General features: G+C 36.4%; 1 protein-coding gene across 8 annotated transcripts in view; it reads right to left on the bottom strand.

Moving 5' to 3' along the window:
- sky (GTPase-activating protein skywalker) overlaps positions 1-13,175 on the bottom strand; it is a 493,757-nt gene that overhangs the window by 385,641 nt on the left and 94,941 nt on the right. For all 8 annotated transcript variants that reach the window (XM_081769280.1, XM_081769272.1, XM_081769271.1 and 5 more), the window contains one exon: positions 2,597-2,805. In XM_081769280.1, the coding sequence (XP_081625406.1) occupies positions 2,597-2,755 (159 nt within the window). In that variant the 5' untranslated portion in view covers positions 2,756-2,805. The remainder of the gene's footprint in view (positions 1-2,596; positions 2,806-13,175) is intronic.

The raw sequence follows: 13,175 nt of genomic DNA, 5'->3' as shown, positions 1-13,175 counted from the left end.
TTACAATGCACTCTTTATTCTCGTTTGAACCTCATCCGTGTGAACTACTGTGATAACGTACTGTCACATGTCATGATAATGCTCCAGCCAATGAGAGTACATATGCAGACAAAATGAATAAAAATTCGTATGATATGAGGGTTCTGAAACTTCATTTTACGCCTGGGTTCTGGACCGAAGGGCGGTGCATCGTCAGAGAAGCGGGAAGAAAGAGATGACATTCTAAAAGATGATGGAATACTGTGTAAACCTGAGATGTGCTTGTTAATTTTTTCTGTTATTTTATTTTTCAACTTTGTTAACCTACAACAATTAAAGTAAGTATGTAGCTGTTATGAGTATCTAAAATACAATCAATTGAACTGTGGATACATTGGATTCAATGATTCCCGCATTGTTTTTGTGTATAGTCCACTTAGTATAAGTTTCTTTATACTATGTTCTCTACAATCCGGGAATACCGTAGTCTAGTGATCAAAGCGTTGGATTCATGTCCACGTGGTCCCTGGTTCGATTACCAGCCGGTGCTTCCCCACTTTTCGGCTTCAACCCAGCCTCGTGAGGCAAAACTGGGAAGTTACATGCATAAATAACGTGACGCCCGCTAGGTCTAGAAAGCTCCCGATACGCCGGTTAGCGATAGGATGACGCGGCACGCTGGCCATGCGTTCGTCGCTAGGTTGGATGTAGTTCAACCAGTCGCTAACAGATCGCGTGGAGCGGCTCAGGTCTACAAATGGGCCGTTACGACAAGTGGTTTGGTTTGGTTTGTTCTCAATAATAGAATTGAATTGCTGAAGTATATTGCTTTCAATATAACTCTCACATTGTGGTTGTTGTGGTTGTTTATGGTGAGGTTGTTACAAAACTTCGAATCATAATACAGGTCATCAGGTCAAACTGTAATCACACCTCCAACTGTTGATCCTGACCACCGATCAACCATCTTCTCTATAACTACTTCAAACAGAACCTAATGTCAGTTACTTTAATCCCTAGTTCTTCTGTTTACAAGACTGTCCAAAGCAGCGCAAAATACGTCAGGTCTTAACATCACTGTGACTATTGTCAATGAAATTAATCATAGTATTCCTGTCAGCTCCTATAGTTTTCAAGATTGAGATAATGTTAAAGCAACGATTCGTACGTCCATAGTCAGAGCCAGAAAGCTTCCTTCTCTATGTTTCGTCTAACATAACCACAACCTACTTCATTCGGAAAGGCGGCAAAGATGATTGTGGCATAATAAATATATGTATTGCAAAAATAAATAAATAGAAAATAATCTATTATATACAAATTAAATTGATTATATTATATTTGTGATCGAATCACGGGAAAACAGCTGAACCGATTGAAATAGTTTTTTAATATAATTTTCACTTACTTCAAACTTGGATTTTATCACATTACTTGATTAAAACGTATATTCCAAGCGGGGAACCAGGAGATGATATTTTATGTGAAAAATTTAGTATCTCACGAACCTGTCAAGCTAGAAACATGAAACTCGGTATATAAACACATCATTTAAAATATGGATACGTGTCCTCGAGTTTTAATTGTAAAACTTTTGTTTTATGGGGTTCGGGGTACTTTACATATAAATGTATGTATGTTTCAGCATAATTTTGAAATGCCTGAAGCGATTTCCCTAACTTTGTACTAATTTGACTTACAATCTGAAAAAAAAAAAAAAAAAGATACTGTGAGGGTAAGACATCCGTATCACCCCTATGGGGTAAGGGTGACATGTAAAAAAATAAATAAATAAAAATGACCGACATTAGTGTAGAACAATAGTTTTAGGGATCGCTGAGATTAATAGTGACACATTCCGATGCCGTTTAGCTCGGAAGATAAACCCTAGTCGGATAAACGACTCCTAGCAACCCTAGGGTGCGGGAAGGGGGAAGCATTTAAACATAATCGTAAACGAGCAATATGAGTGTCGAATCCATACTTTTCGGGTCGCTGAGACAAATAGTGACGTCCCCAATACCGTTGAAGTTCAAGTTCAGCTCTTATCAGCATGTAGGTTGAGAAAGAGTAAAAAACAACGTCCAAAATAACTAATATTAACGTCGAATCCATAATTTCTAGGATGGGAAAAATGGCTAACCCCTTTGAAACGACTTTCGTTACTACCCATCTCAAGCTGGGATTTAATCATGTTGCTTTGGTTAAAAGGCGTACTCTAGGGAAGAATGTTTCAAAATTTATGACAATAATAGAGTATTGTATGAATTTTTATCATTACTATTTCTGTGACATCCGTATCCTAAGTGGAAGGGAATTTAAATAATTTCCATAAACCTATTCTCCCCGTGCCAAGAACCAGCTTTTCAACTAGTAAAAAAAAAAAATAAAAAATAATAAAATTGTAATGATTACTATGATGCAATTCTCCTTAGATAATGGACGAACGGGCACGTGGCAGTATGAGCTATGAGGTGATCCGCGTCAGATTCTAACCTGTAAGGTCTTAAGTAACGATCTTCTTGCTGCCTATGAACTGTTTGTAATCGTATATTCTATTTTAGCTTACAAGAAACAGTAACAACGAAAGAAACAGTATTTATTTATAATTAATTACCTCTTTTCTCTTCCCCACTTGAAGATAAGCATCAATATCATCAAAAGTTTTCAAGTTTCCCTTCTTATAAGGACTGTCGGGAATGTTAGGAATACTACTAGCATCAACATGAAGAGGATATGCCTCATTTGTTCCAGGATTTTCTGTCTCAGGTAACATAATTTCCTCATTCGACCATATTCATCTTGTTATTTTCTATCTTCATCTTCCTGCAAACAAAGAGTTAACACTTCAAACACATTATTTTTATATACTTATGTAGAATATCAACATCGCAAAATGCGAAATTAAGGGCCACTTTTTCATGATATTCTTCAACATATTCTTCAACCATAAAGATACCCAACAACATACTTAAATTAAAAATACCAAGTGTATCAAAAGTTCGGGGGTTAGTCCAACTTCGTTACGAGCAGAGATATGAAAAATGGAAAGAGAAGGAAGTTGTTGACACGTATAATATGTGGTTTTTCAATCTAAAATTTTGATTTTTTCAATCGCATCAGCCGTTTAGGTTCCATATCTGTAAGGCACCTTATCTTAATGTCTACAAACCTATATTAAAAGTACCGAATACCGTTTCTATTTCGGCAAGTATAGGATATAAAGGTAAATACAAATATGACCAAAGGGTTTACCACTGTGGCTCAGTGGTAAAGCGTTCACCTCCCTGGTGCTTGGGGTCCCTGGTTCGATCTCAGCTCGCGCCAAGTGAACTTTGCGGTGGACAAACACCGTGTGCGTGGGTTTCCTCGGGGTTCTCCCGTTTCCTCCCACTTTGATTCCACCATTTCATTTATTTCTCATCATCATGGTCTTCTTTAGCCTAGCCGGCCGGCATAGGCATAAGGCATACTCTGGGACGTAAAACTCGAAGATTTCAATTTTCATTCCACAAATATGACCAACAGGTTTAAACTGTTGATACACAGTGACACAAGTATCATCCATTCATTATGTTTTGAGTGAAATAAAAGCAGTGAGTTTACAGTTATCGTTCAGTTCATTCACAACACAATTTTAAAAATAATCGAAACTAAATAACTAATGTACGTGGTTTCCGTTCGAAAGCTCTCGTATTTGAATTCCGGCACGGGTATTTGTCTTGAATATAAATTTGAATCTCAGCTTAAGAAGTACGTCCTATTTCATATTGCGTCGCTGCTGAAAACCAACACTGGATTATAAATAACCAATCAATCAATTAATTAATTAGAAAAAAAATTAGATGACCTATACTCGGTATGAAAGAGTGTGTATAGAACCTTGAAATGTGTGCAGTATATACTGAAGTATACATCAAAATAAAAAGCAAATATTAAAAAAATTGAAGCAATGATTATTGGAAAGAAGTACGAATGTCACGACGAAAAAACAAATCTAAGGTTTACGTCCCACGGTTATGCTGGTTAGGCTAAATAATGAGAAACGAAAAACCCTGAGAAAACCCCACGCACACGGTGTTTGTATACCACAAAGTTCATTTCGCGTGAGCTGGGATCGAACCAAGGACGTATAATTACAACATGAATGTACAGATTTTGATTACTCTTTTTTTAGTTTCAGAGCACTTTCTCGAAGGTTCCATAAAAATTTTATCATGAAATAAAGAAAGTCTTTAGAAATAGACCATGAAACTTCTCAACGGATGATAGTGTTAATACCATGTGTCTGTTCACGTGTATTACACTTTACGTGTAATTCCATAACGCGTCGACCGATTTTCCTATATGGTAACGCGTGTACCGTATGCCGACCCATTTCATAGGAATTTAGTGTCCTATCTTTAGCTTAAGTATCTCACTAAACTACTGGGGGGTCACGAAAAACTGAAAAAAACAAATGCAATTAAAAGAAAAATAACCGACTTCAAGAATGCGCTAAAAAGCAGAAAATAAAAACTTATTTAAAAAACAATATTAACCGACTTCAACAAATGTGCTAAAACAGAAATAAATAAAAGTGTTAAGATGCAAATAATAATAATAATAATAATAATAATAATAATAATAATAATAATAATAATAATAATAATAATAATAATAATAATAATAATAAGCGCTTAAAACCCGAAAATAATACATTACCATTTTCTATAAGAAAAATCTGAAATCTGTGCCAAGCCGAACAAATTAATATCTAATAAAAAATCAGTTTGAATGGCAATTTTACGAGACATTAATATGGCTAGATTGCGACAGATTCCAAATTGATTTTGAAGATAATAAATTATTTTCAGCTTTTAAGCACTTATTATTTTCTGCTCTTTAACGTTTTTATTACTTTCTTCTTTTTAGTCTTTTTATTATTTCCTATTTTTTCGCTTTTCAGTCGGTTAATATTTTTAAAAAAGTTTTTATGTATATCTTTAATACATTTTGAACAAAAACGCATTGATATTCCGTGTGAAGTACTGTATTGTGTGAAAAACGACACACATACATTACGGAAAAGGAACAAAATACTATTTAAAAGGAAATTTAAAAAATAATTAAAAGTTTGGGTGAGAAGAATGAAAAGTCAATGAACATGAGAAATAGTACAAAGAAAATAATAATATTTTAAATAACTTTTAATAACGGAAACAAAATTCATTAATATTTTATTTGAGAATAAAAAACTACTTTAAAAGTTGTAAGTATGATAACTTAATTGGAGAGAATTAAAGCAAATAATTCTTACGCCAAGACAAATAGGCTCGTTCTTTGGTTTTATTCACAGAAGCTCAACAATTTGCGAGAAGTGACTCGCCGCAAATGGGTTGGCTGAACTGGTATATAACATCTCGTTTAGTAGCAAGGCTATATGAGACTTTAACCTGCAGCTTAACGTGGGATCCGAACCACATTAATTCCCACCAGCAATCGATCCCAGGTCTTTCACGCTCAAGACGGGTACGCTAACCAAATAGCCACAAAGAAGTTTTGTATTGCCAACAATGGGAAAACGTTTGTAATTATTATTATTATTATTATCATATTTCACAACTGGAGATTTATTTTGGAAAACCAAGTACATAGGGAAAAAATGGCTCATTCTCTGCCAAGCAGCTCAATGGCATTCCAGAAGGATACTTTTGATTCAGATTTCAAATACCATATAAGAGTGTTCGTAAATACCACCAGATAGACGATAAAAGAAGAGATGTACAGCGTGCAGATAAACGATATAAATATCCAGATTACTCTTTCGTGAATGTAGAGTTATCATCAAGGGCAAGAATATCAAAAGTAGATTACTGCATTTTTCGTTTTTCCCTCTCTCTCTCTCTCTCTCTCTCTCTCTCTCTATCTATCTATCTATTCTATCTATCTATCTCTCTCTCTTTTTATTTTTCTTTCCGTATGGACTATGAGAACAATGAATGAAGACAAGGTCGGATTGATTTTCTTCAGATTTTGTATTAGGATGCCAGCGGTGCAGACGCCCGTAGCCCCTCCTCTGAGATAAACTCTGAAAACTCTGTACGAATGAACGAGTCCCTGGTATTGGGGTGAAATATACACTGCAAACTCTGCACGAATGAAAGAGTCTCTAGCAGTGAGATGAAATATATACTTGCAAACTCTGTAATCGTGAGAAGTGTACAACTTGGTTTATTAAGGGGAAAATAACTCGAGAAGGGTGAGCTTAGGGGTAAAAGTCTGTCGCTATTCTCCGACATGTGGGGAAAGAGGTGTTGATGAAAGTAAAAGTTTCTTTAAAAAGCTGAGCAATGAATTATGCCTAATTACTGAGCTTTTCAGTCTAGGGAAGGCATCTGTAGACTTTCTGAATCTTTAATTAACAGATTCTGAGGGAATTATAGGTGTTTGCTTGACGAGGATTCATACAGGGAAGAAAAAACATGACCGTATTCTTTTGCTTCGTCAGTATTTAGCAGACCCTTTCGCGAGTTAAATGAACTGAGAAAACAACTTTGCGGTTTCGCGTGTGATGAAGGGTAGAGCGAAGGAGGCATCACTTTCAGAATTGTATAAATAGTGAATGGAACTACGTAAGTGACGAAGGGACCCTTACTCAATAGAAGGTAAGGAATGTTGTAAATAATGATCAAGTATTTAAGCGGAGTGCGGTGATTTCGCGCTGATCTTGCTGGCTTGCTTCTCGGATAGCCAATATCTTGGAAAGCATCGTTCTCACAATTCAGTAAGAATGCCTTTTTGCTAAGTCCTTTAAAGTGATACTCATGGGGGTTTGAAAGAGCAAGGAATCCGAGTCGTGCCTCAGCTGATGGCCGGTGAGGTTGGTCGATACAGTGTTTAACTAGACCACGGTGACAGTTTCTGAAGCGATGAATGGCAAAAGAAGTGAGTTGTAGGCGGGGAACCCATTTCATTTTCTCTCCCGTCCTAATTTATTTTACAACATTAACCGAAATTAATTCAAAACTCAATTCCATAATTCTTTAAATTTATTTTAAGCACATTATGATAGGATCTTTCTCTGTTTTTAAGATTTGCATTTTCTCACGGACTTACAACTTTTTAACTGCCCTTTTGAGATTTCTGAATAATAATGTGCCATATCACTTGACTGGAGTAGGATTTTATTTTAGATTTAAATGTTATTTTAAGGTAATTTCTGAATTTTTAGCTTTTAATCTATTGATTGGTCGTGATTATAGATTACTAATAAACTAATGCCACTTCATATGAATAAGTTAATACCATTCAAGAGTTGTTAGATCTGAAAGTAATAGTACAGACAAATGGTTGAAACAGATGTTTAATATTTTTTTCCTGGATTGGAGAATGAGAGATCCATTCTATAAGTAACTAGCAGCGTTCACCCCGCTTCGCTGGGGTCACCCCGGAACGCAATAAACCTTGTTAATTAGATAATTTTTACTTTTTCGCTTTCAATTGATATGATAAAAACCATGTTAACATTATATCGCCTGTCATTTATGTTAACCCGCCGAGTGACACGGTCATGTGGGTTGCATATAAATACGTTTATTTTTACCTATGATGAACTAACAAAGGATTTGTACGTTATGGACACTTGAATGGTCAATTATCTCAAGACACTGGTAATTGAAAATTAAAGTGATATGATAAAAACCATCTAGGGTCCAAATCATAATAACCCCCCAAAAATGAAAGAAATTGGTTCAGCCGTATTAGCGTGATGAGGGAACAAAGGATTTGTGCGTTCTCTTTTATATATATAGATTGTTGATTTTTTTTTTCTGTTTCCATTGAAAACTCATATGATTTCCTCTTGTAAAACTGTTGGGAAAAAAGTTAAATCTCAAGAGAGTTACTAGCAACTGATTTGTATACCTCGTGAAAGTATTTTCTTTTTAAAACCAATAAATTTCTTTTAACTAAATCTGCAGTAGACGAAGTCTGTTATTGTACTAATACAATCTCGCACCCTCTAACATAGGGTTCAAAGGTTTCACAGGTAAATAGTTTGTTGTTTCTGTTCGTCATGCATACCTTGTTTACTTCAACTTGGCCGAGGTACAATATATGATTTCAGCCAGAGGAAAAGACGCAATCTAGGACACGACTGTACCGATTTCTCAGTTCTTACAGAACATTGCTGGGCCGATAATTCGATTTTAAGATCGATAGGATAATAAATTTATTAAGTCAGGCTAAGTTCGGATTTGGCTAAGAACCCCAGAACACAGTGAGTAGAGCTAAGTTTTTTTACGCCTATATTAGAGCTGGAGACACTGGCGTTTCTTACGCCCCGCGTTTACTCATTATTATTAATTGGTGGAAGCCCCGTTTCCATTACCTATTATACCAAGATATCAAGATGCGCAAACATTTTCTTCTCTAGGCCTAATATTCATCATTACAGTGGTAATTGGCACGTCACTTGCCGCAACTGAAAAGCTTTCATGCAGCATGGTATTCAGCTTACTTTCTTCTCTTCGCATACGATTTGTCTGTTCTAATACTGTTCATCAACTGTAGCCTCTTTCGTCTTCTCCCTCTCTATTCCTACCCCCACACATTCTAGCATGTCCCTCATAGTACTGTTCCCTCTCAGTCAATGTTCCATCGGTTCCTCTTCATCTTTTTAATTATATCTTCAAATGATCTTTTCTTCCCCACCATTTTCAGCATTCTCTCATTCGTTTTCCGCTCGACCCAGCTAATTTTCTCCATTCTTCTCTATACCCATATTTCGAAAGCTTGCAGTCTTTTTTCATTGCTTTCGCGTAATCTCCATTCTTCTGTCCCATATACAACATTTCACACGAAGCACATTTTAGTGTCTTTATTAAACTATTTTTTTAAGTACCTACAAAATATACTCTTCTTCGTCCTAATTGCTTTTTTCGTCATTCTTGTCCTTGCTTTTATTCTGCAGTTACCACAATTATACTCTCGATTATCTGCCTACATTATTACTAAATTCTAATTAGCTTTAAAGATTTTATTATTACTATTGGTATTATTAGTAGTAGCAGCAATAGTAAATCACTTTAAATTTACTACCCCAATCTCATTTTCTCTTTATCTTTCTAGTACATTTTCAGGCGAAGTACTTATGAAACTGTTTAAATCATTTCATCATCTTGTAAAGAAAAAACAATAAAGTAACAGAATAAATTTCTTTTTCATCATTCGACATTCGTTTCAATTACACATCTGTTTCAGCAAGCACAGACCTTTGAAAGATAGACGACCGACACGTCATCGTTCTCTCTGTATAATATAGTTTCAACAGACCCGTGCCTGCGGAGTGTGATAACGGACAGCATCACCTTCTGAGTGCAACACCACATCAATCATTTTGAAGGAAAGACGTTGTCCCCAGGCCTAATTGCCAATCAGGACCTGTGGAATTTAATACTGCAGAAACAGTCTGTGAGACTAAGTCCAGCTTACCATCGAATTGTCACCCTTTAAACTGAGCTCTAGCTTTTTTATGGAACAGGAGGTCCAATTGTCAAAATCATCTTTGTTTTCATTGCATTTGAGCCAGGACAATTGAGTAGCAGTTTGTGAGAATCATCGCCACTGTTTTGGGACAACGAAGTAACATCGAAGGACAGCAGGATAAAATAAGGAGAGTGTTTTATCCAATCTTAAAGAGAAATTACTTTCTTTCATTTATCCTCTTTTACCTTCTACCTTAGTTTGTATTTCATCATTTTGTAATCGTTTAGTTTCATTTATGCAAACTAAGGTTAACCCTCTTGATTTAAGTTATGTGGTGACTGTCAGCTTCTATACCCAATTACATCCCTTACTTGAGTCATTTTGTAGTAATTTTGAAGTAATCATCTAAATTAATTTAACTGACATTCCCTTCCTCCACATGGTGTCAATCCTGTGTTTCGATTTTTTCAGTGCCTCTCGATATTTGATGTTTATACTGTCAAATTTTGAGTGCAAGTACAATTTTAATTATCAACCCTCCCTGCTCTCCCATTCTATGATCATAAAGCCCATATAAGAGTAATTTAATTTTATTCTTATTTTCATTCACTCCTTTAGCCGTACCGTTTTTTCAACGTAAAGTTGTCTCATTCCAAAAATTCTTTTCCTCCACGGAAAATACAGTATATACTTTTTTTGTCTTATAAAATACGAGAATTGTGAATATATTTTTAGATTTTTGGTATATATGTATGTTGTTGTACGTATATATAACTGTTTTTGTGTGTTGTTTCAAAATCAATATCGGGGTTTTAAGGCTTTGTAGTATTTGTTACAATTCATTTATAATCATAATAATACATCAAATGAAAGAGCAACTCAAACAGTTTTATACGCACGCATGCGCTGCGCATGCATTGTTTCCTCTGTTTGCCGTTAGAAAGCGCTAGTACAAAGATGGCGACTAGTAAGCAGAAAGCTTTTTGTTTTACATTTTGCAAAGACTGAATCTGTAGTTAAAGTGCAACTGTCTGTGCGGATAATTTTAAGGAGACGTTTAAATCTACGTCCTTAAGGTTTCCAGTTGTTACAACTTCTAAAGTCTGCAGACAACGGTTTACGTGGCAACTTTGCATATGTTGCTGAATAATGATGATCTTTCTGGATCGTGTCGTCTTCAATGATGAATCGATATATCACCTAAGTAGCGATGTGAACACTCATAATGTTTGCATCTGAAGGTCAGCAAATCCTCACGAGATGGTACAATTGCAACGATACTCCCCCAAATTGAATGTTTTATGCCACATCCCGGCAGAAAGTTTAGGGTCTTTCTAGCCTATCGACTCGATGTGTGCCATGTGACGAATGGTGTTCATATTGAACACTTGTAGCAAAAACTGTTTGAGTTGCTCTTTCATTTGATGTATTACTTCTAATTGCACATCCTTTGCATAAATACTACAAAGCCTTAAAACCCCGATATTCATTTTGAAACACCCTGTATAATGATATAAGACTTTTTTTTTTAACTTAAAATAGTGAATTCGTGATTTAGATCTCCGCACTCAGTACCTGTAGACTGAAAATCATGATAATAATGGAGAATAGATTATTCCTCCCTTCCTAAATCAACTAGTAAAGACGCCTATTTATTACGGTAGACTTCATGAGGATGTTAACAAACTCTTCGACATATACGAAGATTATGGAATTCTGCACAATTTGAAAGATGTACAGAAGCGATATAATTTGCCAAACTGTTTGGAAATGCAGCCTGGTCAGTTTTGTTCTCATTGCAGTTTATCACTAAATATCATAATTTAACACATCTGCAAATAAAGCGAAAAATCATCGATGCGTTTCAAGATATCATTCCACAAGTTTTAGAAAATCGAATAAGACAAAGGGAACAACAAGAATCCGAACCAATCTTAAATTATGTTTTTGAAAAGTAGAAATTAATCTTGCGTAATAATTCTAACACCTCCGTGACATATCACATAAACTAAACCATAAAAGGTTTCTTAGCGAGTTATTATTGACCTATAAAAACATTTCCTAATGCGATTGCACTTGCAAAGCAACTAATTTTGGAGGAAGAGTAAATTTCTTAGTAAACACCAACGGGCAATTGAACAAAATACAGTGCGTCCCACTAGCTTTCGAACCCGAAAAAAACGTTATAATTTCCGAACAAATATACATACGAAAATGAAATTCACAATACACGTACCTTGTTTCATGCTGAATACATGACCGTCACAGCAGGTGCTGAAAGTGTCCTCCCTGGACGTCAAGACATGTTTGTAGTACACGGCGTTTCATATTGTGAAAAATCCGATGTAGAGTCTCCGGTGTGATCTCATGAATCGCGTTCTCAATGTTGTTTCGCAACTCTTGCAGTGATCGTGGGTTATTTCTGTAGACACAACCTTTAAGAAAACCCCATAAGAAGAAATCAGGTAATGTCAAATCCGGGGATCTTGGCGGCCATAATCCTTTGGAGATTATCCTGTCACCAAAAAAGGACTCAATTTCTGCTATGGCCACGTTGGAAGTATGGCATGTTGCTCCGTCTTGTTGGAAATAACCGCGACACAGTTCTTGATCGTCCAGCTGATTCACAAATTCACTGAAGATGTGTAAGTAAACTTGTGTGTTTACTGTATCTTCAAAGAAGATGGGTCCAATGATACGCTATCGGGAAATTGCACACCAAACTCCCACCTTCAAGGGATGAAGTGGAATCTCATGGTACACATGCGGATTTTCGGCGGCCCACACTCGAGTATTCTGCGAGTTCACATAACCGGAGAGATGGAATCAAGCTTCATCTGTGAACCAAGTATAGTCTAGGATTCCTGGATTGTCATGCAACAAAGCTTGCAACCAACGACAATACATCACGCGCTCTTCCCAATCTGTAGTCTTCAACTCCTGGACGACTGTAACGCGATATGGAAACAGCTTGGCTCTTTTGGCGGCTCTTTGCACAGTTGACTTTGACATCTTTACCTCTTCTGATAATCGACGCAGGCTCTTCTTAGGGGACTGCAAAAGACGTTGCCGCACATTCTGTACTGTCTCCTCGGACATCCGTGGATGCGCGCTTCCATGTCCCGTAAGCAACGTTCCTGTTGTTTCGAACTTGTTCACCAAATGATGTATTGATGATTTCGATGGTCCTTTACAGCATCCAAATTCACGGCAAAATTCACGTTGAACTGTCTGATACGATCCCGATATCCAATATTTCTTAACAATGAACACGCGTTCCTGTACGGTGTACAGAACCATCCTCGCGATGCAGCGACTCGGGTCACAGTAACGCACGCGCACCACGCCAAGCAGCACTTACCCTGGCGCCACCTATCGTCTTAGTTTTGACGTGTTCGCTTCTGTTCAACCCTTTCTCGTGTTTAGCATAAAACAAGGTACGTGTATTGTGAATTTCATTTTCTTATGTACATTTGTTCGGAAATTGTAACGTTTTTTCGGATTCGAAAGCTAGTGGGACGCACTGTACAAAACGCTTGATTTATTTCTGTCTCACTCTAGTGGAATTCACACGCGGTATAATAAGAATACTTGTGGATTTTCTTCTTCTATAGTAGCCACAAACACGCATTTGTCTTCGACACAAAAAGAAAGGTTCAAGTATTTAGGAAAATTAAGACTCCAATTGCAAGTGTTAGCCGACCACATGAATCAGCAGAAATTATTCT

The sequence above is a fragment of the Thermobia domestica genome, chromosome 8, assembly GCF_964235325.1.
Source record: "Thermobia domestica chromosome 8, izTheDome1.hap1.1, whole genome shotgun sequence".
Lineage (NCBI taxonomy): Eukaryota > Metazoa > Arthropoda > Insecta > Zygentoma > Lepismatidae > Thermobia > Thermobia domestica.
The sequence above is the reverse complement of the archived record's forward strand: the minus strand, read 5'-3'. Positions and strand labels throughout refer to the sequence as shown.